Source organism: Scyliorhinus torazame, chromosome 21 (genome assembly GCF_047496885.1).
Source record: "Scyliorhinus torazame isolate Kashiwa2021f chromosome 21, sScyTor2.1, whole genome shotgun sequence".
Lineage (NCBI taxonomy): Eukaryota > Metazoa > Chordata > Chondrichthyes > Carcharhiniformes > Scyliorhinidae > Scyliorhinus > Scyliorhinus torazame.
In genome coordinates this window covers 121203421-121228658 of record NC_092727.1, presented here as the reverse complement: position 1 = coordinate 121228658, position 25238 = coordinate 121203421, and the positions used below count along the sequence as shown (strand labels likewise).

At 48.1% G+C, this 25238-nt stretch overlaps 1 protein-coding gene across 1 annotated transcript in view; it reads left to right on the top strand.

Moving 5' to 3' along the window:
* med1 (mediator complex subunit 1) overlaps positions 1 to 25238 on the top strand; it is a 53675-nt gene that overhangs the window by 15167 nt on the left and 13270 nt on the right. Inside the window, exons 8-13 of the mRNA XM_072487425.1 lie at positions 7063 to 7137; positions 15055 to 15128; positions 16307 to 16396; positions 17875 to 17986; positions 23047 to 23171; positions 25002 to 25123. Coding sequence (XP_072343526.1) covers positions 7063 to 7137; positions 15055 to 15128; positions 16307 to 16396; positions 17875 to 17986; positions 23047 to 23171; positions 25002 to 25123 — 598 coding nt within the window. The remainder of the gene's footprint in view (positions 1 to 7062; positions 7138 to 15054; positions 15129 to 16306; positions 16397 to 17874; positions 17987 to 23046; positions 23172 to 25001; positions 25124 to 25238) is intronic.

Genomic DNA, 25238 nt, shown 5'->3' with positions numbered 1-25238 from the left:
CAAATATAGCCAACCCCCAGCTTGGTTCGACCTGGACCCCCACTACTTTCGAAAGCACCTTTGTCACCCCCACCCAGAACCCCTGTAGTGCCGGACATGACCAGAACATGTGGGTGTGATTCGCTGGGCTTCTCGAGCATCTCGCACACCTATCCTCTACCCCAAAAAATTTACTGAGCCGTGCTCCAGTCATATGCGCCCTGTGTAACACCTTAAATTGAATCAGGCTTAGCCTGGCACACGAGGACGATGAGTTTACCCTACTTAGGGCATCCGCCCACAGCCCCTCCTCAATCTCCTCCCCCAGCTCTTCTTCCCATTTCCCTTTCAGCTCATCTACCATAATCTCCCCCTCGTCCCTCATCTCCCTATATATATCTGACACCTTACCGTCCCCCACCCATGTCTTTGAGATTAGTCTGTCCTGCACCTCATGCGTCGGGAGCTGCGGGAATTCTCTCACCTGCTGCCTCGCAAAAGCCCTCAGTTGCATATACCGGAATGCATTCCCTTGGGGCAACCCATATTTCTCGGTCAGCGCTCCCAGACTTGCGAACTTCCCATCCACAGACAGATCTTTCAGTTGCGTTACTCCTGCTCTTTGCCAGATTCCAAATCCCCCATCCATTCTCCCCGGGGCAAACCTATGGTTGTTTCTTATCGGGGACCCCACCAAGGCTCCCGTCTTTCCCCTATGCCGTCTCCACTGTCCCCAAATTTTCAAAGTCGCCACCACCACCGGGCTTGTGGTGTATTTCTTCGATGAGAACGGCAATGGGGCCGTCACCATAGCTTGTAGGCTAGTCCCCCGACAGGACGCCCTCTCCAATCTCTTCCACGCCGCTCCCTCCTCTTCCCCCATCCACTTACTCACCATTGAGATATTGGCGGCCCAGTAGTACTCACTTAGGCTCGGTAGTGCCAGCCCCCCCCTATCCCTACTACGCTGTAAGAATCCCTTCCTCACTCTCGGGGTCTTCCCGGCCCACACAAAACTCATGATACTCTTTTCGATCCTTTTGAAAAAAGCCTTCGTGATCACCACCGGGAGGCACAGAAACACAAAGAGGAATCTCGGGAGGACTACCATTTTAACTGCCTGCACCCTCCCTGCCAGTGACAGGGATACCATGTCCCATCTCTTGAAGTCCTCCTCCATTTGTTCCACCAATCGCGTTAAATTTAACCTATGCAATGTTCCCCAATTCTTGGCTATCTGGATCCCCAAGTAACGAAAGTCCCTTGTTACCTTCCTCAGCGGAAAGTCCTCTATTTCTCTGCTCTGCTCCCCTGGATGCACCACAAACAACTCACTTTTCCCCATGTTCAGTTTATATCCTGAGAATTCTCCAAACTCCCGAAGTGTCCGCATTATCTCTGGCCTCCCCTCCGCCGGGTCCGCTACACATAACAACAAATCATCCGCACACAGAGATACCCGGTGTTCTTCTCCTCCTCTAAGTACTCCCCTCCACTTCTTGGCACCCCTCAATGCTATTGCCAGGGGCTCAATCGCCAGTGCAAACAGTAATGGGGACAGAGGGCATCCCTGCCTTGTCCCTCTATGGAGCCGAAAGTATGCAGATCCCCGTCCATTCGTGACCACACTCGCCACTGGGGCCCTATACAACAGCTGCACCCATCCAACATACTCATCTCCAAAACCAAATCTCCTCAGCACCTCCCACAAATAATCCCACTCCACTCTATCAAATGCTTTCTCGGCATCCATCGCCACCACTATCTCCGCTTCCCCCTCTGGTGGGGGCATCATCATTACCCCTAGCAGCCTCCGTATATTCGTATTCAGCTGTCTCCCCTTCACAAACCCAGTTTGGTCCTCATGGACCACCCTCGGGACACAATCCTCTATCCTCATTGCCATTACCTTGGCCAGAATCTTAGCGTCTACATTTAGGAGGGAAATAGGTCTATAGGACCCGCATTGCAGCGGGTCCTTTTCCTTCTTTAGGAGAAGCGATATCGTTGCCTCAGACATAGTCGGGGGCAGCTGTCCCCTTTCCTTTGCCTCATTAAAGGTCCTCATCAGTAGCGGGGCGAGCAAGTCCACATATTTCCTGTAAAATTCAACTGGGAATCCATCCGGTCCCGGAGCCTTCCCCGCCTGCATGCTCCTAATTCCTTTCACTACTTCCTCTATTTCAATCTGTGCTCCCAGTCCCACCCTTTCCTGCTCCTCCACCTTGGGAAATTCCAGCCGGTCCAGAAAGCCCATCATTCTCTCCCTCCCATCCCGGGGTTGAGCTTCGTATAATTTTTTATAAAATGCCTTGCACACTCCATTCACTCTCTCCGTTCCCCGCTCCATCTCTCCTTCCTCATCCCTCACTCCCCCTATTTCCCTCGCTGCTCCCCTTTTCCTCAATTGGTGGGCCAGCAACCTGCTCGCCTTCTCCCCATATTCGTACTGTACACCCTGTGCCTTCCTCCACTGTGCCTCTGCAGTACCCGTTGTCAGCAAGTCAAATTCTACGTGTAGCCTTTGCCTTTCCCTGTACAGTCCCTCCTCCGGTGCCTCCGCATATTGTCTGTCCACCCTCAGAAGTTCTTGCAGCAACCGCTCCTGTTCCCTACTCTCCTGCTTTCCTTTATGTGCCCTTATTGATATCAGCTCCCCTCTAACCACTGCCTTCAGCGCCTCCCAGACCACTCCCACCTGGACCTCCCCATTGTCATTGAGTTCCAAGTACTTTTCAATGCACCCCTCACGCTTAGACACACCCCCTCATCTGCCATTAGTCCCATGTCCATTCTCCAGGGTGGGCGCCCTTCTGTTTCCTCCCCTAGCTCCAGGTCTACCCAATGTGGAGCGTGATCCGAAATGGCTATAGCCGTATACTCCATTCCCCTCACCTTCGGGATCAACGCCCTTCCCAAAACACAAAAGTCTATTCGCGAATAGACTTTGTGGACATAGGAGAAAAACGAAAACTCCTTACTCCTAGGTCTGCTAAATCTCCACGGGTCTACTCCTCCCATCTGCTCCATAAAATCTTTAAGCACCTTGGCTGCTGCCGGCCTCCTTCCAGTCCTGGACCTCGACCTGTCCAGCCCTGGTTCCAACACCGTATTGAAATCTCCCCCCATTACCAACTTTCCCACCTCTAGGTCCGGGATGCGTCCTAGCATACGCCTCATAAAATTGGCATCATCCCAGTTCGGGGCATATACGTTTACCAAAACCACCGTCTCCCCTTGTAGTTTGCCACTCACCATCACGTATCTGCCCCCGCTATCCGCCACTATAGTCTTTGCCTCAAACATTACCCACTTCCCCACTAATATAGCCACCCCCCTGTTTTTCGCATCTAGCCCCGAATGGAACACCTGCCCCACCCAACCTTTGCGTAGTCTCACCTGGTCTATCAGTTTCAAATGCGTTTCCTGTAACATAACCACGTCTGCCTTAAGTTTCTTAAGGTGTGTGAGTACCCGTGCCCTCTTTATCGGCCCGTTCAGCCTTCTCACGTTCCACGTGATCAGCCGGGTTGGGGGGATTTTTCCCCCCCCCCTTGTCGATTAGCCATCCCCTTTTTCCAGCTCCTCACCCGGTTCCCACGCAGCTGTGTCCCCCCCAGGCGGTGCCCCCCCCGCCCATCCCACCCCATACCAGCTCCCCCCTCTCCCCAGCAGCAGCAGCCCAATAATTCCCCCCTCCCACCCCCCCCGCTAGATCCCCCACTAGCGTAGTTACACCCCCCCATGTTGCTCCCAGAAGTCAGCAAACTCTGGCCGACCTCGGCTTCCCCCCGTGACCTCGGCTCGCACCGTGCGATGCCCCCTCCTTCCTGCTTCCCTATTCCCGCCATGATTATCATAGCGCGGGAACCGAGCCCGCGCTTCCCCCTTGGCCCCGCCCCCAATGGCCAACGCCCTATCTCTTCCACCTCCTTTCCTCCCCCCACCACCTCCTGTGGAAGAGAGAAAAGTTACCACATCGCAGGATTAATAACATAAAACTCCTCTTTCCCCCCTTCTTCGCCCCCCATACTCGCCCCACCACTTTGTTTCAAACGTTCTTTTTTTTAATAACCCGCTCATTCCAATTTTTCTTCCACGATAAAAGTCCACGCCTCATCCGCCGTCTCAAAGTAGTGGTGCCTCCCTTGATATGTGACCCACAGTCTTGCCGGTTGCAGCATTCCGAATTTTATCATCTTTTTGTGAAGCACCGCCTTGGCCCGATTAAAGCTCGCCCTCCTTCTCGCCACCTCCGCACTCCAGTCTTGGTATACGTGGATCACCGCGTTCTCCCACTTACTGCTCCGAGTTTTCTTTGCCCATCCAAGGACCATCTCTCTATCCTTAAAACGGAGGAATCTCACCACTATGGCTCTGGGAATTTCTCCTGCTCTCGGTCCTCGCGCCATCACTCGGTATGCTCCCTCCACCTCCAGCGGACCCGCCGGGGCCTCCGCTCCCATTAACGAGTGCAGCATCGTGCTCACATATGCCCCGACGTCCGCTCCCTCCGCACCTTCAGGAAGGCCAAGAATCCTTAGGTTGTTCCTCCTCGCGTTGTTCTCCAGCGCCTCCAGCCTTTCCACACATCGTTTATGGTGTGCCTCGTGCATCTCCGTCTTCACCACCAGGCCCTGTATGTCGTCCTCATTCTCGGCAGCCTTTGCCTTCACGACCCGAAGCTCCCGCTCCTGGGTCTTTTGCTCCTCCTTTAGCCCTTCGATCGCCTGTAATATCGGAGCCAACAGCTCCTTCTTCATTTCCTTTTTGAGTTCTTCCACGCAGCGTTTCAAAAACTCATGTTGTTCAGGGCCCCATATTAAACTGCCACCTTCCGACGCCATCTTGGTTTTTGCTTGCCTTCCTTGCCGCTGCTCTAAAGGATCCACCGCAATCCGGCCACCTTCCTCTCCTTTTTCCATCCGTATCCAGGGGGGATTCCCTTCTGGTGCACCGCACAGTACTTTTAGCCGTTAAAATTGCCGTTGGGGCTCTTATTAAGAGCCCAAAAGTCCGTTACACCGGGAGCTGCCGAAACGTGCGACGCAGCTGGTCATCGCCGCACCCGGAAGTCTGGTCATGTATTTAACCCTATATTGAGAATAAAGTTTATTTTAATTTAAAAGATACCTATTGGTCAGTGGAATCACTCCTGGAGCAAAATATCCTTTCCACACAGTTTTAAAAATTAAAACAAAGTGTTTAGGGTTCTTGTCCAGTATCCTGACAAATGTTGGGGCCTGGTCTGGGGTTATAAGAGGAAAATAAGCTGTTGCAAGTATGCTAGCATTATAATTTATTTTGATGTAGCACAGCCACAAGCTTTGGGGTCAAAGTGGTCACAAACTAGGGAGAGTAGCCAACTAGCTTTGTATGGGTGGCTTTCTTACTCTGCCCTGTACACCATTGGATTAGGTCTCTGATGTGGTGCCTGTTGCATGTGGTAGGTACTCCCATCTTCCATGTTGTATTGGTGTGTTCCTCCATTTTGGGAATGGAGAGATCTTGTGTGGGTATCCAGAAAATAGGTCTGAGCGTTTTTCATACCTGGGAATTTGGCTTGCTGCCAAGGAAACTGTAACTTATGACGAGCTTATTTTTGTGCAAAAGAATTGGAGTTAGTATCATCTAATTATTTTTTGAACACATTCACTAGTCAAAACTTCCTTCTGAAATTGGTGAAGTGGAGGCAGTTGTGTGGTAAAATCCATCGAGCAGCACGGTAGCATTGTGGATAGCACAATTGCTTCACAGCTCCAGGGTCCCAGGTTCGATTCCGGCTTGGGTCACTGTCGGTGCGGAGTCTGCACATCCTCCCCGTGTGTGCGTGGGTTTCCTCCGGGTGTTCCGGTTTCCTCCCACAGTCTAAAGATGTGCAGGTTAGGTGGATTGGCCTTGATAAATTGCCCTTAAGTGTTGGGTGGGGTTACTGGGTTATGGGGATAGGGTGGAGGTGTTGACCTTGGGAAGGGTGCTCTTTGCAAGAGCCGGTGCAGACTCGATGGGCCGAATGGTCTCCTTCTGCACTGTAAATCCTATGATAAATAACTACCGCATTTTTGCACTTATCTGCTGAAGAGTCACATGCATATTTTAAATATGTTATAATGCACTCTCACTAAAATACTAAAATAAGAGTAATCTTGTAATGTATTTAACTGTTCATACCTAGATAATCAGTTTAAAGTCTCTCATTTAGATGCAGAGTTACTATATTCAGGCCTTTAGTGAACTACTATGATTTGACGTACCCATACGGGAATCCATTCCCGATCATGAATCCTGCCAGCTCTGTTACCTACTGTAGATGTAGCCACAGGAAGGAACGATATCTTAATGCCTTGACTTTTACCTTTGCTGTAATTTTAAAAAAATGTTGTTTCCTGGTTTAATGTTTAATTATTTCAGGGTAGAAGGAAATGAGCATCACTGTATATTTATAGTAGTGGGGACATGTGCATTAACCAATGGTTAATGAAAATTTGGAAGATAGTGAAGTTACCAATGAGGTGGGGTTGACTGAGCTTGTATGCAATTCTTCTTATATCCTGTTTATTTTTGAAAGTTTTGTCCGCTCAAAAATAACTCAATATTAATAGTTGAGAAGAAACTTTGTGTAAGGATATCCATATAGATTGTAAGGATAGCTGTAAAGAAGAGCAGCATAAAATGTTTGAATAGGTGCCGAGGACCCCGGTTCGATCCCGACCCCGGGTCACAGTCCGTGTGGAGTTTGCATTCTCCCCGTGTCTGCGTTGTTCTCACCTCCTCGATCCAAAGATGTCCAGGGTACGTCAATTTGCCACACTAAATCGCCCCTTAATTGGAAAAAAAGAATTGGGTACGCTAAATTTATATTAAAAAAAAAAAAAGTTTGAATAGCCCCATAGAAGAGTAATATAGAACACAAGGATCACTGTAGAGAAAAGGCTCTTCTCTTCTGATCAGTGTACTCCTCTTGCTGCTCCCTGCAGTGCAGATCGCTGCTCTCCTGACTCCCTGGAAATGTTTCAGTATAGGCAAGTCTGTGGGTAATCAGGGGTATGTTACATTCTCAGTTTTTCATTCCTTTTCTTGCAGTAAGCTGAAAACTAAGATGTACCTGGCTCTACAGTCCTTAGAGCTTGATCTTTCAAAGATGGCGCATATGTTCAGGTAACAAGTCACTCCTGTGGTTTGACACAGTTACTGTTGAGATTGGTTTGTAATAAAATTGGATCGGAATGATTTAATGCAAGAGATAAGACCATGGAAAATAATTCTGCAGAACATAAGTGCAGTGGCTTTTCATGAGGGGTGAGCAAAATGGTTGGGGGATTGATTTTGAACAAGTTCAGAACCTCCAGGCTTGCTACTGCAGTGAAATGAAAGGAACATTGACACTTCCTCAGCTATTATTAGAACAATTAAGTGGCTATTTCAGACATGTTGTATTAATGTTTTTATTGTTCCCTTTGTATTCCTAGTATTTACTAAAAGGTAGCTCACTCATTTTTATTTTGAAATATGATTATCTGTGCAAACCTGACTCCCTCTATAGATATAGTTGGTACAAAGATTATGAACTGGTGCGAAAGATTTGCAAGTTTGTGATTGACGTTTAAATTTCTCACCCAAACATGTTAATTATGAAACCCCAAGCCAAATATAAACTTTCCTCTCTGCTTTCCAGAAGATAGCTGATTCGTGCCGAGGGGACAGTTCCACAGGAGCCCGAGTGGCATGTGTGTCATGAGGCAGAATGTGTTGCCAGGCCAGCCTTCCATTGAGGCATCACTTTCAAGCCCAGTTGAAATACTCATGCTTTTTCCATAGGAACAGGAGTGGGAATCCTAGTTAACGTTTCCATCTCCACCTCCCCCAATTTCCTGTAGCCAATTGTAACATTCCAGTAGAATGCCCGCCAAACTTGTGGCAATCAACTCATCATATTCGACTCAAAGTATATTGCAAAAGGTGGGGTGAATCACCTAACAATCCCAAAGATTAACTGTAATTGAGGGACAGGACTAAATATGAGCAATGGTGCACTGTGACAGCAGCTCTGTCAAATGTTTTTCATAGCAGCAACTAATCCGTACCCAGCATTAGGAGGAAGGTGGTGGCGTAGTGATAGTGTCATTGGACTAGTAATCTAAAGGCTCAGGCTTGCTCTGGAGACACTGGTTCAAATCCCAACGTGGCAGCTAGTGAAACTTTAAGTTCAATTTTTAAAAAAATCTGGAGTTAAAAACTTGTTGCATATTTAAACTACCGTTGTAAAATTCAACTGGTTCACTAATGCTCTTTAGGGAAGAAAATCTGCCATCGTTACCTGGCGCGGCCTGGCCTACATATTACTCCAGACCCACAGCAATGTGACTGACTCTTAACTAACTTCTGAAATGGCCTAGCAAGCCACTCAGTTGTATCAAACCGCTACAAGGAACGTATTCCCTGTGTGCTTACATCAGATATGCAGCGTTTCAAGAAGGCAGCTCACCACTACCTTACCAAGGACAATTAGGTAAAGGCTGGCCTAGCCAGCAGCGCCCACATCCCGTAAATGAATTAAAACAAAGCTTCCAATTATGGTGTCGCAATTAAAAGCTAGTTTACAATTCTTTAATATTCAGGATTGTATTTTGGATTTTCTGCTTTCGATGTGGCCATGCATTGAGTTAGGAACTGGGTCCTCAGTCGAATGGGCTACTGTAGGGTTCTAATGTCCATCGGATTAAAGTCTCTCAGCTAATGAAGTGCATAGGTTCGCTACATGTCTGTGACTGATTTGCTATGTGACAAGTGCATTGGACGCCAATTTGTTTCATCACCATGGTCTCAAGAATTGAAGCTGACATTGAGAGCCAGGTAGATTATCTGAACTATTGGTTGGGGAGTTTTAAATTATTTTTCCATGTCAATTCTCTCTTCTTGCCTTGTCTCCTGAAGCTGTTGACTTTTTGTTTAAGTATGTTACACTGACACCTCTCACTTCGTGGATATTTTGACTGAGTGAGGCCAAGCTTGATCCTGTCTTCACCTGATAGTCATGTGCAAATCTTCACAACCGGCATCACTGGGTAGTAATTAGGAATGCAAATTCTGACTGATTTCACTCATTTAAAAAAAAAAAAAAATTTTATTAAAGGTTTCCATAAAATATCAATAACAAAATGAGAAAAAAAAAAGAACCCAACAGGGTTAAGTACAAAACACAATCTAGAAAAGCAACCCCCCATACCCCCCCGTACATAAATAATAAATTAACATTAACACCCCGACTTAACACAACAGCTATATACACCCCCTCAGACCCTTCAGTGGAAATAACAAAAACAATAATAAAGTAACCCCCCCCCCCGAACTGCGGCTGCCATTGACCAATGTCTATCGTTCTGCCAGGAAGTCTAAGAACGGTTGCCACCACCTAAAGAACCCTTGTACCGACCCTCTCAAGGCGAATTTCACCCTTTCCAATTTAATGAACCCTGCCATATCACTGATCCAGGATTCCACGCTTGGGGGCCTCACATCTTTCCACTGAAGAAGAATCCTTCGTCGGGCTACCAGGGACGCAAAGGCCAGAATTCTGGCCTCTTTTGCCTCCTGCACTCCCATCTCCTCTGCCACCCCAAATATTGCGAGCCCCCAGCCCGGTTTGACCCTGGATCCTACCACCCTCGACACCGTCCTCGCTACGCCCTTCCAAAATTCCTCCAGCGCTGGGCATGCCCAGAACATATGGGTGTGATTTGCTGGGCTCCCTGAGCACCCAACACACCTGTCCTCACCCCAAAAAAACGGCTCATCCTTGACCTGGTCATGTGCGCCCTGTGCAGCACCTTAAACTGTATGAGGCTGAGCCTCGCGCACGATGAGGAAGAGTTCACCCTCCCCAGGGCATCTGCCCACGTCCCTTCCTCAATTTCTTCTCCCAACTTCTCCTCCCACTTAACTTTTACCTCCACCACCGAAGCCTCCTCCTCCTCCTGCATCACCTGGTAAGTTTCCGAGATCTTCCCCACTCCCACCCACCCTGTCCTGTACTGTGTGTGGCAGTAGCCATGGGAATTCCACCACCTGCCATCTGGCAAACGCCCTTACCTGTAAGTACCTGAAGGTGTTCCCCGAGGGGGGAGCCCGTACTTCTCCTCCAGCTTACCCAGGCTCGTGAACTTCCCGTCCACAAACAGGTCCCCCAACTTTCGTATCCCTGCCCTGTGCCACCCCGAAAACCCTCCACCTGTTCTTCCTGGGGCGAACCGGTGGTTCCCCCGTAATGGGGTCCACGCTGAGGCCCCAACTTCCCCCCTGTGCCGCCTCCACTGCCCCCAAATTTTGAGGGCAGCCACCACCACCGGGCTCGTGGTATACCTCCTTGGAGGGAGCGGCAGCGGCGTCATTGCCAGCGCCCCCAGACTCGTACCCACATAAGACGCCGTCTCCAGCCTCTTCCATGCAGCCCCCTCCCACTTGCGCACCATCGTCGCATTGGCGGCCCAGTAGTACCCACAGAGGTTGGGCAGCGCCAGTCCCCCCCTTATCTCTACTCTGCTCCAGGAACACCCTTCTCACCCTCGGAGTCCCTCGCGCCCACACAAACCCTATTATACTCCTGTTAACCTGCCTGAAAAAAGCCTTCGGGATAAACACGGGGAGGCACTGGAACAGGAACAAAAACCTTGGGAGCACCGTCATTTTGATTGACTGCACCCTACCCGCCAAGGACAGCGGCAACGCGTCCCACCTCTTGAACTCCTCCTCCATTTGCTCCACCAGCCTTGTAAAATTAAGCCTATGCAGGGCCCCCCAACCCCTGGCCACCTGGACCCCCAAATACCTGAAGCTCCTCTCCGCCTTTTTTAGTGGGAGCTCGCCAATCCCCCTCTCCTGGTCCCCTGGATGAACTACGAACAGCTCACTCTTCCCCATGTTGAGTTTGTACCCCGAAAAGTCCCCGAATTCGCTAAGAATCCTCATTACCTCCGGCATTCCTCCCACTGGGTCCGCCGCATATAGCAGCAAGTCGTCTGCATAAAGTGACACCCTATGCTCCTCCCCACCCCGCACCAACCCCCTCCAGTTCCTTGACTCCCTCAGTGCCATAGCCAGGAGTTCAATCGCCAGTGCGAAGAGCAGGGGGGACAAGGGACACCCCGTCTCGTCCCTCGGTGCAACCGAAAGGACTCAGACCTCCTCCTGTTTGTGGCCACACTCGCCATCGGGACCGCATACAACAGCCTAACCCACCTGACAAACCCCTCCCCAAACCCGAACCTCTTCAGCACCTCCCACAGGTACCCCCACTCTACCCTATCGAAGGCTTTCTCAGCGTCCATCGCCACCACTATCTCCGCCTCTCCCTCCCTCGCCAGCATCATGATAACGTTCAGGAGCTTCCGCACATTCGCGTTCAACTGTCTCCCTTTCACAAACCCCGTCTGGTCTTCATGGATGATCTGCGGCACACAATCCTCAATCCTCGTGGCTAAGACCTTCGCCAGCACCTTGGCATCTACATTTAGCAAGGAAATCGGTCTGTAAGACCCACATTGCAGGGGATCCTTGTCCCGCTACAGGATCAAGGAGATCAGTGCCTGGGACATCGTCGGGGGCAAAGCCCCCCCCCTCCCTTGCCTCATTAAAGATCCTGACTAACAGCGGGCCCAACAGATCCATATATTTTTTATAGAATTCGACCGGGAAACCATCCGGCCCCGGTGCCTTCCCCACCTGCATGCTTCCTATCCCTTTGATCAGCTCCTCCAGCCCAATCGGGGCCCCCAATCCCGCCACCAGTCCTTCTTCCACCTTTGGAAACCTCAATTGGTCCAGGAAGCGGCCCATCCCTCCTTCCTCCTGTGGGGGCTCGGATCGGTACAATTCCTCGTAAAAGTCCCTGAAGACCCCATTGATGCCAACCACATGTCTGCACCACACTCCCTCCCCTGTCCTTATCTCCCCCGATCTCCCTAACTGCGTCCCGCTTCCGAAGCTGATGCGCCAGCATCCGGCGTGCCTTTTCCCCATACTCTTAAATCGCTTCCTGGGCCTTCCTCCACTGCACCTCCGCCTTCTTGGTGGTCACCAGGTCGAATTCGGCCTGGAGGCTACGCCTCTTCCTCAACAATCCTTCCTCGGGCTCCTCCGCATACCTCCTGTCTACCCTCACCAACTCCCCCCCCCCCCCCCCCCCTTGTGGGCCCTAATGGAGATCAGCTCTCCCCTCACCACCGCCTTCAGTGCTCTCCATACCATCCCCACACGGAACTCCCCGTTATCGTTGGTCTCCAAGTACCTCTCTATACTTCCACGGACCCGCTCGCTCACCTCCTCGTCCGCCAACAGCCCCACCTCCAAGCGCCACAGCGGGCGCTGGTCCCTCTCCTCCCCCAACTCCAAGTTCACCCAATGCGGGGCGTAGTCCGAAATGGCTATTGCCGAATACTCAGTATCCTCTACTCTCGCTAACAGCGCCCTACTCGAGATGAAAAAGTCAATTACTGAATAAGCTTTATGGACATGTGAAAAGAATGACAATTACCTAGCCCCCGGCCTTGCAAATCTCCAAGGGTCCACCCCTCCCATCTGGTCCATAAACCCCCTCAGCACTCTAGCCGCCGCCGGCTTCCTACCCATCCTAGACCTGGAGCGATCCACTGCCGGATCCAGCACCGTGTAAATGTCTCCCCCCATTATCAGGCCCCCCACTTCCAAGTCTAGGATCCGACCCAACATACTCCGCATAAAACCTGCATCGTCCCAGTTCGGGGCGTACACATTGACCAGTACCGCCCTCTCTCCCTGCAACTTACCATTATGTACCTACCGCCATTATCTGCCGCAATGCTCGACGCCTCGAATGACACCTTCTTTCCCACCAAGATCGCCACCCCTCGATTTTTGGCATCCAGCCCCGAGTGAAACACCTGGCCTACCCACCCTTTCCTCAATCTTACCTGGTCTGCCACCTTCAGGTGTGTCTCCTGAAGCATAACCACATCCGCCTTGAGCCCCTTCATGTGCGGGAACTCGCGGGCCCGCTTAACCGGCCCATTCAGTCCCCTTACATTCCAGGTTATCAGCCGGGTCAGGGGGCTACCCGCCCCGCCGACTAGCTATGACCCTTCCTCGGCCAGCCACGCGCCCGCACCCCACACCCGGCCCGTTCCCCACAGCGGCATACCCCCGTCTCGACCCCCCCCCCCCCACTCGCTCCAGCTCCTCCTTGACCATAGCAGCAGCAACTCGATTTCCCCCCACCCAACCCCAGCAAGGACCCATCCTAGCTGATTTACTCCCCCCCCCCCCCCCCCCATTGCACTTCCGCAAGTCAGCTGACCCCGGCCACTCCCACCTCTCCTTCGACTCCTCCCATTGTGTGGCACACCCTCCTCTCCCGTCCCCATCCATAGGCTCTCCCCCTCCCCCTTCCGTTCTAAGCGCGGGTAACAACCCTCGCTTCCCAGCCCTGCCCCCTCCAGTCTCCAGCGCGGGAAAAAGCCCGCGCTTTCCACCTACCAGGCCCCGCCACCTCTGATGCAGCTCCTTTTACAGGCCCGGTCCCCTCACCCCTGACAAGGCCCCCCCCCCCGGCGGGGCCCCATCTCACCCCCCCCCCCCGTTCCGTTTACCTACCCCCCTCCAAGAGCACCCCCGACCAACCCAACCAAAACAGTGCCCAACCCGCCCCAGCCACCCTCACCGACCAGAAAGAGAAAAACACAGAGAAAAAGAAACCCGGAGCAATACAAAGCCCCCCCCCCCCCCGAAACAAAAATAAACATAACATATAAACCGCAGTCCCCAATCGCCCATCCCGACCCTCAATCTGTGTCCAACTTCTCGGCCTGAACAAAGGCCCACGCCTCCTCCGGAGACTCAAAATAATGGTGCAGGTCCTTGTAGGTAACCCACAGTCGCGCCGGCTGCAACATGCCAAACCTCACCCCCTTCCTGTGCAGCACCGCCTTCGCTCGATTGAACCCGGTCCTCCTCTTCGCCACCTCCGCACTCCAGTCCTGATATATCCGAACGTCTGCGTTCTCCCACCTGCTGCTCCTCTCCTTCTTGGCCCACCTGAGCACACACTCCCGATCGACGAACCGATGGAACCTCACCAGCACCGCCCGCGGAGGCCCGTTAGCCTTGGGCCTCCTCGCCAGCACTCTATGGGCCCCTTCCAGCTCCAGGGGCCCCTGGAAAGACCCCGCTCCTATCAGCGAGTTCAACATGGTGATCACATAGGCCCCCACGTCTGGCCTCTCCAGCCCCAGGCTCAGAATCCGCAGATCCTTCTGCCTCGACCGAGTCTCCATCTCCTCGAACAGCTCCTGCCATTTCTTGTGGAGCGCCTCGTGCGCCTCCACCTTTACCGCCAGGCCTAAGATCTCGTCCTCATTGTCAGAGATCTTTTGTCGGGCCTCGCGGATCGCCACCCCCTGGGCCATCTGTGTCTCCAGCAGCTTATCAATAGAAGCCTCCATCGGCTCTAGCAGGTCCGTTTTAATCTCTCTGAGGCAGCGCTGGATACCCTCCTGCTGCTCCTCCGCCCACTGCATCCACGCTGCCTGGTCTCCGCCCGCCGCCATTTTGTTCTCCTTCCCTCGCACCTTCGGGTCCACCACCACCTTTTTTGTCGCCCCGCTCCTAGTTGAAGCCATCTACTGATGGGGAGCTGTTATAGACTCCTTACCACACCGGGAAACGTCGAAAAAGTGCCGTTGGGGGCCCTGAAAAGAGCCCAAAAGTCTGTTTTTGCGGGAGCCACCGAATGTGCGACTTAGCTCCGCATTGCCACAACCGGAAGTCACTGATTTCACTCATGTGGTGCACCTGCAGTCCCATGTATCAGAACAGGGACATTCTTGGTGCCTGTGGTTAGCGTCTCACTCAATAAATTGACTAAACTATCAAGGGGGCTGGATACATAAACAGGGTCTTCATTGTTTATAAATGCACCAAATGGGAGCATTGGGGAAGTGATAAAAATTCAGAAAGTGCTTGTGAGGATTAATTAGAAATGTGTTAGTTTGCAACATTCGTTTTGTAATCCTGTCATAAGATCTCTCTTTGTTCTTCATCTTGTAGGTTAGCGACAAATGCAAGTAACCTTGATACAATACTTCAAGGAAGTGTTGGTTATCTTACCCCGAGGAGTGGTGGTATGTTACTTTCGATATTTGACCTGTGTGTATTTCAGGACAGTATCTAGACATGAGAGGGCGATCGATATTAACTTGTGTTACATCACTGAAACAATTGCAGCAATGGAATTAGATTGCGCTACTTTGTAAAACCCCTGGCAGTCTCAGAACAGTTAGTCATCTTTTAAATTTTAGTTTAACGTCCTTCACCTCGTCTACATAGTAACGACGATATGCCCATGTCAATCATGCCTGGTGACTGTGCTGCTGCGGACGGACATTTACACACAAAATTTGTATCTGTACCTATCCTCGCTGCATTCTGCTGGAGAAACCACCATTATTATTGGGTGAGCTTGCTGTAGTTTTGGTCACGAGTTCTGTTTGCTGTAGTTTGTCCAGACTCTGCTGAGTAAATTGACCATTTGCAGTAGTGTATTGCTTAAATAGACTGTTTTCTGTAAGACAGACTATTTGCTATCAGTCCTGCCATAGGTCCTACCCTGCATCCAACTCCCCGGCCACCACAATGGTATTTCATAGAATTTACAGTGCAGATGGAGGCCATTCGGCCCATCGAGTCTGCACCGGCTCTTGGAAAGAGCACCCTACCCAAGGTCAACACCTCCACCCTATCCCCATAACCCAGGAACCTCACCCAACACTAAGGGCAATTTTGGACACTAAGGGCAATTTATCATGGCCAATCCACCTAACCTGCACATCTTTGAACTGTGGGAGGAAACCGGAGCACCCGGAGGAAACCCACGCACACACGGGGAGGATGTGCAGACTCCGCACAGACAGAGACCCAAGCCGGAATCGAACCTGGGACCCTGGAGCTGTGAAGCAATTGTGCTATCCACAAGGCTACCGTGCTGGCTAGACACTCTGTCTCTCCTCTCCCCCCCATACACCACTTCCCCCGGAAGGTGTGATTCACGTTAAGATAGCAGCAGTAGCTCTGCAGCATCTCGCTCTATTTCCTGCCCTGTACGTTAGCTCAGAGAGTGAGAGGTAGGTTAATATTTAGATGAAACGCTTCAATAAAAGAGATGAAAGATACCATGCAAAGCTATCTTTCTCTTTCAGGCACTGATTGATCTTTGTATTTCCAATGCTTTCAATTTTGTTCCGACCAGTTTCTTTAATGGTAGATTTGTTTTGAACCAAAATATCTTTGCTTGATTTTATAGGACACTTAATGAACTTAAAGTACTACATCTCTCCTTATGATCTGTTTGAAGAAGGAACTGGTGCATCTCTGAACCTTAATGAAAATAATGGTATGCTTATTGTCAGTAGAAAATTAATGGCTGAGGCAGAAAATGTGATGTGTTACATCTAGGACAGTGAGTTCTTGATAAATTAAGTTCTTGGTAATTTTGTTCATGTAGTCCAGTTGTAATGTTAATGTGTGCCCAGGATCTGTTTTGTTATCTAGCAGACTGCAAAGCTAAGACAGATGGGAGGGGAGTTTCTTCCACAGATTCCATTTTGAATCAAACGTAACAGCTGACAAAGAGATCGTACAATTTAGTTTTTTGTCCATTTTGAACCTGATTTTAAAGTTTTGTTGATGTCTTAGCTCTTGTATCTCTACACCCAACCCAAGGAGAAACTAGACAGAGTAGTTCGTATTATGGTGTCTGTATTTATTCTATCATAGAATTGACAACTTTTACAAAAACCCTCGACGTAAGTAAGGAGACTGTATGTGCATCTCCAGTTGGAATACAGGTTATTTTTTTGGAAGGAACTCAGTATTGTGAGACGATTGAGTTTTCTAGCTGGTACCAATAAAGCTGATACTGCTTGATTGCCTACTCCTTGAAATATTTGACCATTTCTCCTGTAAGATCAACATATTTGGGAAGCCTGTTCCACACATTCATCTAATTCCATGTAAAAGTAATGGAACTGTGTATATTTTCCACCTATGTTTGGCCCATGTCCCATGCTTTTGACAATGTAGGGCAGACTGATATCCGAGGCCATACCATCTATTCCACCATTGTGGGCACCTGATATTATTGGATTAATAATAATCTTTATTATTGTCACAAGTAGGCTTACATTAACGCTGCAATGATGTTACTGTGAAAAGCCCCTAGTCGCCACATTCCGGCGCCTGTGCGGGCACACAGAGGGAGAATTCAGAATGTCCAATTCACCTAACAAGCATGCCTTTCGGAACCTGTGGGAGGAAACCGGAGCACTCGGAGAAAATCCTCTGGGAGAACGTGCAGACTCCATGCAGATAGTGACCCAAGCCGGGAATCGAACCCGGGTCCCTGGTGCTGTGAAGCAACAGTGCGAACCACTGTGCTACCATGCCGCCCAGGTAGCTAGACTGTGTTAGACTGAGATTATGCTGAAGTAATCCTATGTCAGTTAGCTGACTGTTGTAACTTTGGCAAGACATTCGAATTCCAGTGAAGTAATCAGAAACAACAATCATAATTCCATCCTCTAAAAAGTGAAAATACCAGATAGCATTCTAGAAGTTGCAGACTCGAGAAAACAGAATTGGAAAGTTTTCCTTTCAGACTGATATGTAGGTTTGGGTGAGTATTATAAGCTGCTTCAGCGTATGAAGTTTAAATGTTTTCATCTTGTGATACAGTCAGACCCATATATTATTTTATTTCATGCTATTTTATAGGTAACAAATGTTAAGTAGCAGGAATTCTGCACTTCTGTTTATTTTCCGTTTTGTCCTGTTGTAGTTTTGCAGCTAATTCTTTTTATTCTTCCTGTGCAGTTCCCCGTTCCTTGGGCATGAATGTGTTTGTAACGATTGAGGGCCCCACAGCAATGTGTAAGCTGCCTATAGCTCCCCTGATCACTGGCTCCCATCCCACAGACAACAAGGGGTAAGAAAACTTGCTGCTGGTGAATGGGTTCAAAGTAATCCTTGTTCATTAAGCACTAGTTTGTAAGTAATTGTTCATGTACAGTGTTAATATGGACTTTCCTAACATGGCTATGCAATGATTGACAACAATCCAAACATACACTATTAATTGTCCTCATCGATGTGTACTTACAACATAAACTATAGGTTGGTAACTCCGCAAATATAAGGTGAAGGTGGCAGGATATTGGGAGAATAGATAGCAAAGCATGCGGGATCTTGGGCTTCATAAGTAAATAAAAAAGTTGAGTACTAAAGCAGGACAGTTATTCTGAACCTTTATAATGCTTTGGTGAAGCTATAACCAGGCTATATAAGGGCAGCACGGTAGCATTGTGGATAGCACAATTGCTTCACAGCTCCAAGGTCCCAGGTTCGATTCCCGGCTTGGGTCACTGTCTGTGCGGAGTCTGCACATCCTCCCCGTGTGTGCGTGGGTTTCCTGGGGGTGCTCCGGTTTCCTCCCACAGTCCAAAGATATGCAGGTTAGGTGGATTGGCCATGATAAATTGCCCTTAGTGTCCAAAATTGCCCTTAGTGTCGGGTGGGGTTACTGGGTTATGGGGATAGGGTGGAGGTGTTGACCTTGGGTAGGGTGCTCTTTCCAAGAGCCGGTGCAGACTCGATGGGCCGAACGGCCTCCTTCTGCACTGTAAATTCTATGATAATCTATTGCATCCAATTCCTGTCACCACGCTTTAGGAAAGATGCAAGGGTTCATGAGAAGAGATTTACTGCTGATTCCAGGAATTAGGGGTTTTAACTACAAGGTTAGGTTGCAGAAACTGGGGAGGTTCTCCTTGGAGCAAAGGAGGGAGGGGAGATTTGATAGAGATTGACAAGATTGTGACAGGAGTAGAAAAAGGAAAGCTGTTCACATGAGTTGATGGCACAAAGAAATGTACAGCACAGGAACAGGCCCTTCGGCCCTCCAAGCCCGTGCCGACCATGCTGCCCGACTAAACTACAATCTTCTACAACTTCCTGGGTCCGTATCCTTCTATTCCCATCCTATTCATATATTTGTCAAGATGCCCCTTAAATGTCCCTATCGTCCCTGCTTCCACTACCTCCTCCGGTAGCGAGTTCCAGGCACCCACTACCCTCTGCGTAAAAAAAACTTGCCTCGTACATCTACTTTAAACCTTGCCCCTCTCACCTTAAACCTATGCCCCCTAGTAATTGACCCCTCTACCCTGGGGAAAAGCCTCTGACTATCCACTCTGTCTATGCCCCTCATAATTTTGTATACCTCTATCAGGTCTCCCCTCAACCTCCTTTGTTCCAGTGAGAACAAACCGAGTTTATTCAACCGCTCCTCATAGCTAATGCCCTCCATACCAGGCAACATTCTGGTAAATCTCTTCTGCACCCTCTCTAAAGCCTCCACATCCTTCTGGTAGTGTGGCGACCAGAATTGAACACTATACTCCAAGTGTGGCCTAACACAAGGACTAGGAGACACAGATTTAAGGCATTGGACAAGATAACTTTTAATGCAGCAAGTGGCCTACAAGGGTGGTGGAAGCAGAGATGATAGGTGATTTCCTAAGGATATTGGATGGGCACTTGAGAGAAATAAACTTGCAGGACTACAGGTTTAGAACAAGGGAATGGGTCTGACTGGAGGCCAAACCTTAACTCCGGTATATATTAGTTTTGGTACAAGGCCGCAATACCTTCAAACTAACATTAAACTTGTCGTCAGCTGCAGGAAGAGACTTTTTGATTCGCTAATTGCCAAGCGGGTGTGCTGATAAAGATTGCAACATCTCAGTAACAAACCATAAATTAATCATCGTGTGAGTGACTAAACCTGTATTTCGTTTTGGTGATTTTGTGTAATATGCCTTGATATCTCACGGTGATCTATATTCTATATGCTTTGTACACTTGTTTGCATAATTTGATACAGGAATTATTTTAAAATCGGCACTCAATGTTTAGACCATTATGAACATTGTATAATTTTTAAGTTGAATGTATAAGTGTACTAAATAAGTGAAACAGTTTCAGTTTCATTTAGGTTGTTTGTGGTTTACTACCCTGAAGTTAAAGAGATGGATTGATGGGTTATATGGGTTTGGGGGAGGGGGGAGGGGCACTGGAGAGGAGGGGGGGGTTAATAGTAGTAGAAAAAAAGTTTTATTATTGCCCAGTGACAGTGAAACAATGACACAGGCACAGAAAAAGACAGGAGTTGAAAGGGAGTGCTCAGTGTGTGGCGGAGAGTGAAGACAAGGATTTTCAGCCCTCTGAGAATAAACCCTTCAAGGCTATTGGGACAGTAGTTCAGTGAATAATCAGTTGTCGGACTCAGTAAAGTGATCAGCTGAGGAGAGTTGCGTCTCGAAAACTGAGTTTAGGGAATTCATTTGTTTGCTCCGCCGTTGAGGAAAGAATGGGCATAGGGTGTTTGGGTGTCTCGGGGAGCGATGCAAGTTGGATGAAAAGCATTGAATGAATGCTCAGGAATTCAGTGCAAGAAAACCATTTGCAACTGTGCCCGTCTCAAGCGAGAAGATGTTTGTGTCAAGCTAGTGATAACTCTTCACTAGTTTATGTCCCTAAAGATTTTCCTGGTGTAAAGGAAATGCAGGAATGTGAATTGTGGAATGGTGGGAATTTGAATTGTCATCTTGAGTTTTTATTGAGATCTTTTCAACCTTTTTTGTCTGGTGTAATATAATTAATTTTTCTTGTTTTTAATAAATATTTTATTCATTGTGTTAAAAGTTCATCAGCCGACACTGTAACTTAGAATCATAGAATCATAGAAGTTTACAGCATGGAAACAGGCCCTTCGGCCCAACCAGTCCATGCCGCCCAGTTTTTACCATTAAGCTAGTCCCAGTTGCCCGCACTTGGCCCATAACCCTCTATACCCATCTTACCCATGTAACTATCTAAATGCTTTTTAAAAGACACAATTGTACCCGCCTCTACTACTACCTCTGGCAGCCCATTCCAGACACTCACTACCCTCTGAGTGAAGAAATTGCCCCTCTGGGCCCTTCTGAATCTCTCCCCTCTCACCTTAAACCTATGCCCTCTAGTTTTAGACTCCCCTACCTTTGGGAAAAGATGTTGACTATCTACCTTATCTATGCCCCTCATTATTTTATAGACCTCTATAAGATCACCCCTAAGCCTCCTACGCTCCAGGGGAAAAATGTCCCAGTCTATCCAGCCTCTCCTTATAACTCAAACCATCAAGTCCCGGCATCATCCTAGTAAATCTTTTCTGCACTCTTTCTAGTTTAATAATATCCTTTCTATAATAGGGTGACCAGAACTGCACACAGTATTCCAAGTGTGGCCGTACCAATGTCTTGTACAACTTCAACAAGACGTCCCAACTCCTGTATTCAATGTTCTGACCAATGAAACCAAGCATGCCGAATGCCTTCTTCACCACCCTGTCCACCTGCGACTCCACCTTCAAGGAGCTATGAACCTGTACTCCTCGATCTCTTAGTTCTACAACTCTCCCCAACGCCATACCATTAACTGAGTAGGTCCTGGCCTGATTCGATCTGCCAAAATGCATCACCTCACATTTATCTAAATTAAACTCCATCTGCCATTCGTCGGCCCACTGGCCTAATTGATCAAGATCCCGTTGCAATCCTAGATAACCTTCTTCACTATCCACTGTGCCACCAATCCTGGTGTCATCTGCAAACTTACTAACCATGCCTCCTAAATTCTCATCCAAATCATTAATATAAATCACAAATAACAGTGGACCCAGCACCGATCCCTGAGGCACACCACTGGTCACAGGCCTCCAGTTTGAAAAACAACCCTCTACAACCACCCTCTGCCTTCTGTCGTCCAGCCAATTTTGAATCCAATTGGCAACCTCACCCTGGATCCCGTGAGCTTTAACCTTCTGCAACAACCTACCATGCGATACCTTGTCAAAGGCTTTGCTAAAGTCCATGTAGACAACGTCTACTGCACTGCCCTCATCTACCTTCTTGGTCACCCCCTCAAAAAACTTCATTCCATGGTTTCTAAAAAAAAACCAGTTAGGATCTTTCAAGCCAGGTTTCACTCTGGGATATGACTTGTCCAGCATTAACATCAGCAGGGATCGCTACGCCATTCCTTAAATAAGAAGAGAAACTTAGTCAAATCCCCAGGCTTTTGCTTATATCATCTTGTACATGATGCTAGATTATGTCAAAACTCCCAGTGCCACCAAGTAATAGTGAATTGAATGCCTGTTGCACAACTCAATGCTTTTTATTTGCCATAATTATTGTTAAAAATGTTCACTCGTCAGTTAGTTTGTAGGGATAGCTTTTTCAATATTTAGTATTTTTATGTAGTGCAGTGCTAGGCTGAAGTAGAGAAGGAGTTTGCATTTACAATGTAGCTTATATCCTCAAGTGATGCCAAAGTGCTTCATAGCGCTTTTATCATGTGCAGCCATTGCTATGGAGGAAACGGTAGTCATTTTTGCCAAGGCAAACACTTCCAGGCAGCAAGTGAACTTATGACCAGTTGATCTGTTTTTCATGCCTGCTGGTTGAGGGGTGAGTGTTGGCTGGGGCACTGGAGGAACAGTCTGTTCAATCTTTGCCATTCACCTGAACCATAAGAACAGGCTGAGGGGACCTTGCTTTGGTATTTTATTTGGAAGACCACATCTCCGACAACGCAGCACTCCCATAGAATGGTTCAGAGACCTGAACTCAATCCTCTGATTTAGTGATGGAGAGTTACCAACTGAGCCAAACTGGCACCTAAATGCTGGCAAAAGCATGTGTAATGGTGATAGCATTGGGATCAATTTGAGATGATAAATTAAGGGTGTCCTGCAATAAATATGTCAGCAGAGAATTAATATTATGCCTGAAACAAAATATTTCCTCTTTTTTTGTTACTGAGAGGTTAATTAAGGTTCCTGACAACACTACAGTTTGAGCTCTGAAATTCCGCAGATAAATCTGACTCTGCGTCCTGACTGTTGAGTAGATGTGTAGTAATCTTTTTTTGTTTCTCTTCCAGCACACCTACCTTCTCTTCTGTGACTAATACCAACAGTGTGGACCTTCCAGCCTGTTTCTTCCTAAAATTTCCACGGCCAATTCCTATATCAGCTTTTTGCATTCAGAAACTTCAGAACTTCTTAGGTTAGTTTACCTGCACCTGGTGTGTGAGAAACATTGCTGCAAGGTGCAATCAAAGCTTAAAGTTCGCCCTGGAGGGTTTTGTATAGTCCAGCTTGTTAAAATTTAGCAACATTAAAGAATGGAAGTTTTAAGAACTTCCTGTAGACTTGATCAAATCTCTACTGTCAGTGCAGTGTGCTGTTTTTCAAGTTTCACTGTGATGCTCTTAGTTTTGTAGATCGCTCATTAACTCAAGACGTTGTGAGATATCACTTTATGGTATTTTTCCTGATATTGCAGCAGCTTCTCTGTTTATAAAAACGTTCATTTATAAGGTGCCTTTAGCATTTTGAATTATGCCACAGAAACAATATCAATTAAAATGTGACACTGAGCCACAAAAGGGGACATTAGGGCAGATTGGGGAGGTTTTATGGAGTATCTTAAAAGTGAGAGAGAGAGATGTAGAGAGACTTTGGGAAGGAATTTCAGAGGTTGGGGCTCAGTCCCCCAAGTGGTAGAAAGATCAGGAGCTGCTAAAGAGCGGCTTGGTTGACTCCAGTGTTGGGTTAGCTGATCCCAGCTGGGGAAGAGCAATTGAACTCGGTGCCCACAGATTAGGGAGAGTTTTAAAAAGTAAAGTCATCCCAGGGCTCCTGCTTCTGATCTCTGTTTGAAATTTGGTTTGGAGCAGAATTGTGTCCCCCAGGACCCCACCCAGACTCTCTTCCAGGTGCATGTGTGCAAAGCAGCCATGGAGACAAGAAAGTAGAAGGGTTATGCCCCACATTTTTCTAAGAGAGAGTAATTTGGGCAGGGTAAGATTGGATTTTTAAATTGAATCAGTTCTGTTTCCCTTGTCCAGGATCAAACAGTCTAAATCATAGTCTTGAGTTTTAAAATGTTTTGAAAGCAGAATTTAACACTGTTGACTTTGGACACTCGCAATCTACTGCGAAATTTTACAAAGCATCCTCACGCCATCTAGTAGTGAAGTCTCCAAGTTATTAAGTACATGTTTCTATTGCACCCTATTGGCAGAAATAGATTACTGTCTATAGTAGTCTCAACATAGCGTGGATAGCACTGTGGCTTCACAGCGCCAGGGCCCCAGGTTCGATTCTCCGCTGGGGTCACTGTCTGTGCGGAGTCTGCACGTTCTCCCTGTGTCTGCGTGGGTTTCCTCCGGGTGCTCTGGTTTCTTCCCACAGTCCAAAGACGTGCAGGTTAGGTGGATTGGCCATGGTAAATTGCCCTTAGTGACCAAAAAGATTAGGAGGGGTTATTGGGTTACGGGGATAGGGTGGAAGTGAGTGGGTCGGTGCAGACTTGATGGGCCGAATGGCCTCCTTCTGCACTATGTTTTTGTCTATGTATTTGATTTGATTGATTGATTTATTTATTGTCACGTGTACTGAGATCCAGTATAAGTATTCTGCTCACAGTGCTGGCAGATTGCTCCATACATAAATACATAGGACATACTACAATAATTCTATAACAACTAAGATGTAGAAAGAGGATCCACAGGGGCGAGCTCACAGAGAGTTGCCACGCTCAGACGCCATCTCGGAAATCTTTTAAAATAAAATTACAATCCAGCTGCAGCCCGATGTTCAGTCAGGAAGAGGAAGAGCTGAGCATTTACTGTAACATTTTCGCCAAGATCGTTTTGAAAGGAATGGATAGTGTATACAGTTTTATAGCACTTTTAGCTCAAAAGTCAGCCGGAACTTGGATTTGTGCCCATTATGTTCAATACACAAACTTAATTGAAGAATCACAAGTTCACTATCTGAAGGCATGTGATTTTCCACTTTCTTCCAATGACCAATGTATTTTTTTGAACAGGTATCCCGCTCTTTGATCCTCCTGCCACTCTAGTTCCACTCTATGAACTGATCACGCAGTTTGTACTCTCCGGGAAGGATGACACCTCATCAACATTGAAACACAACATGCTGTTTTATGCTGTGAGTGGCAATAATTTATAGACTTGTTATAACCCTGATTATTCATTTAAAACATTACTTTTGATTTATTCATTAGCTGATTTGTGTTTTCATGCTGAGTTAGCTGACCTATCTG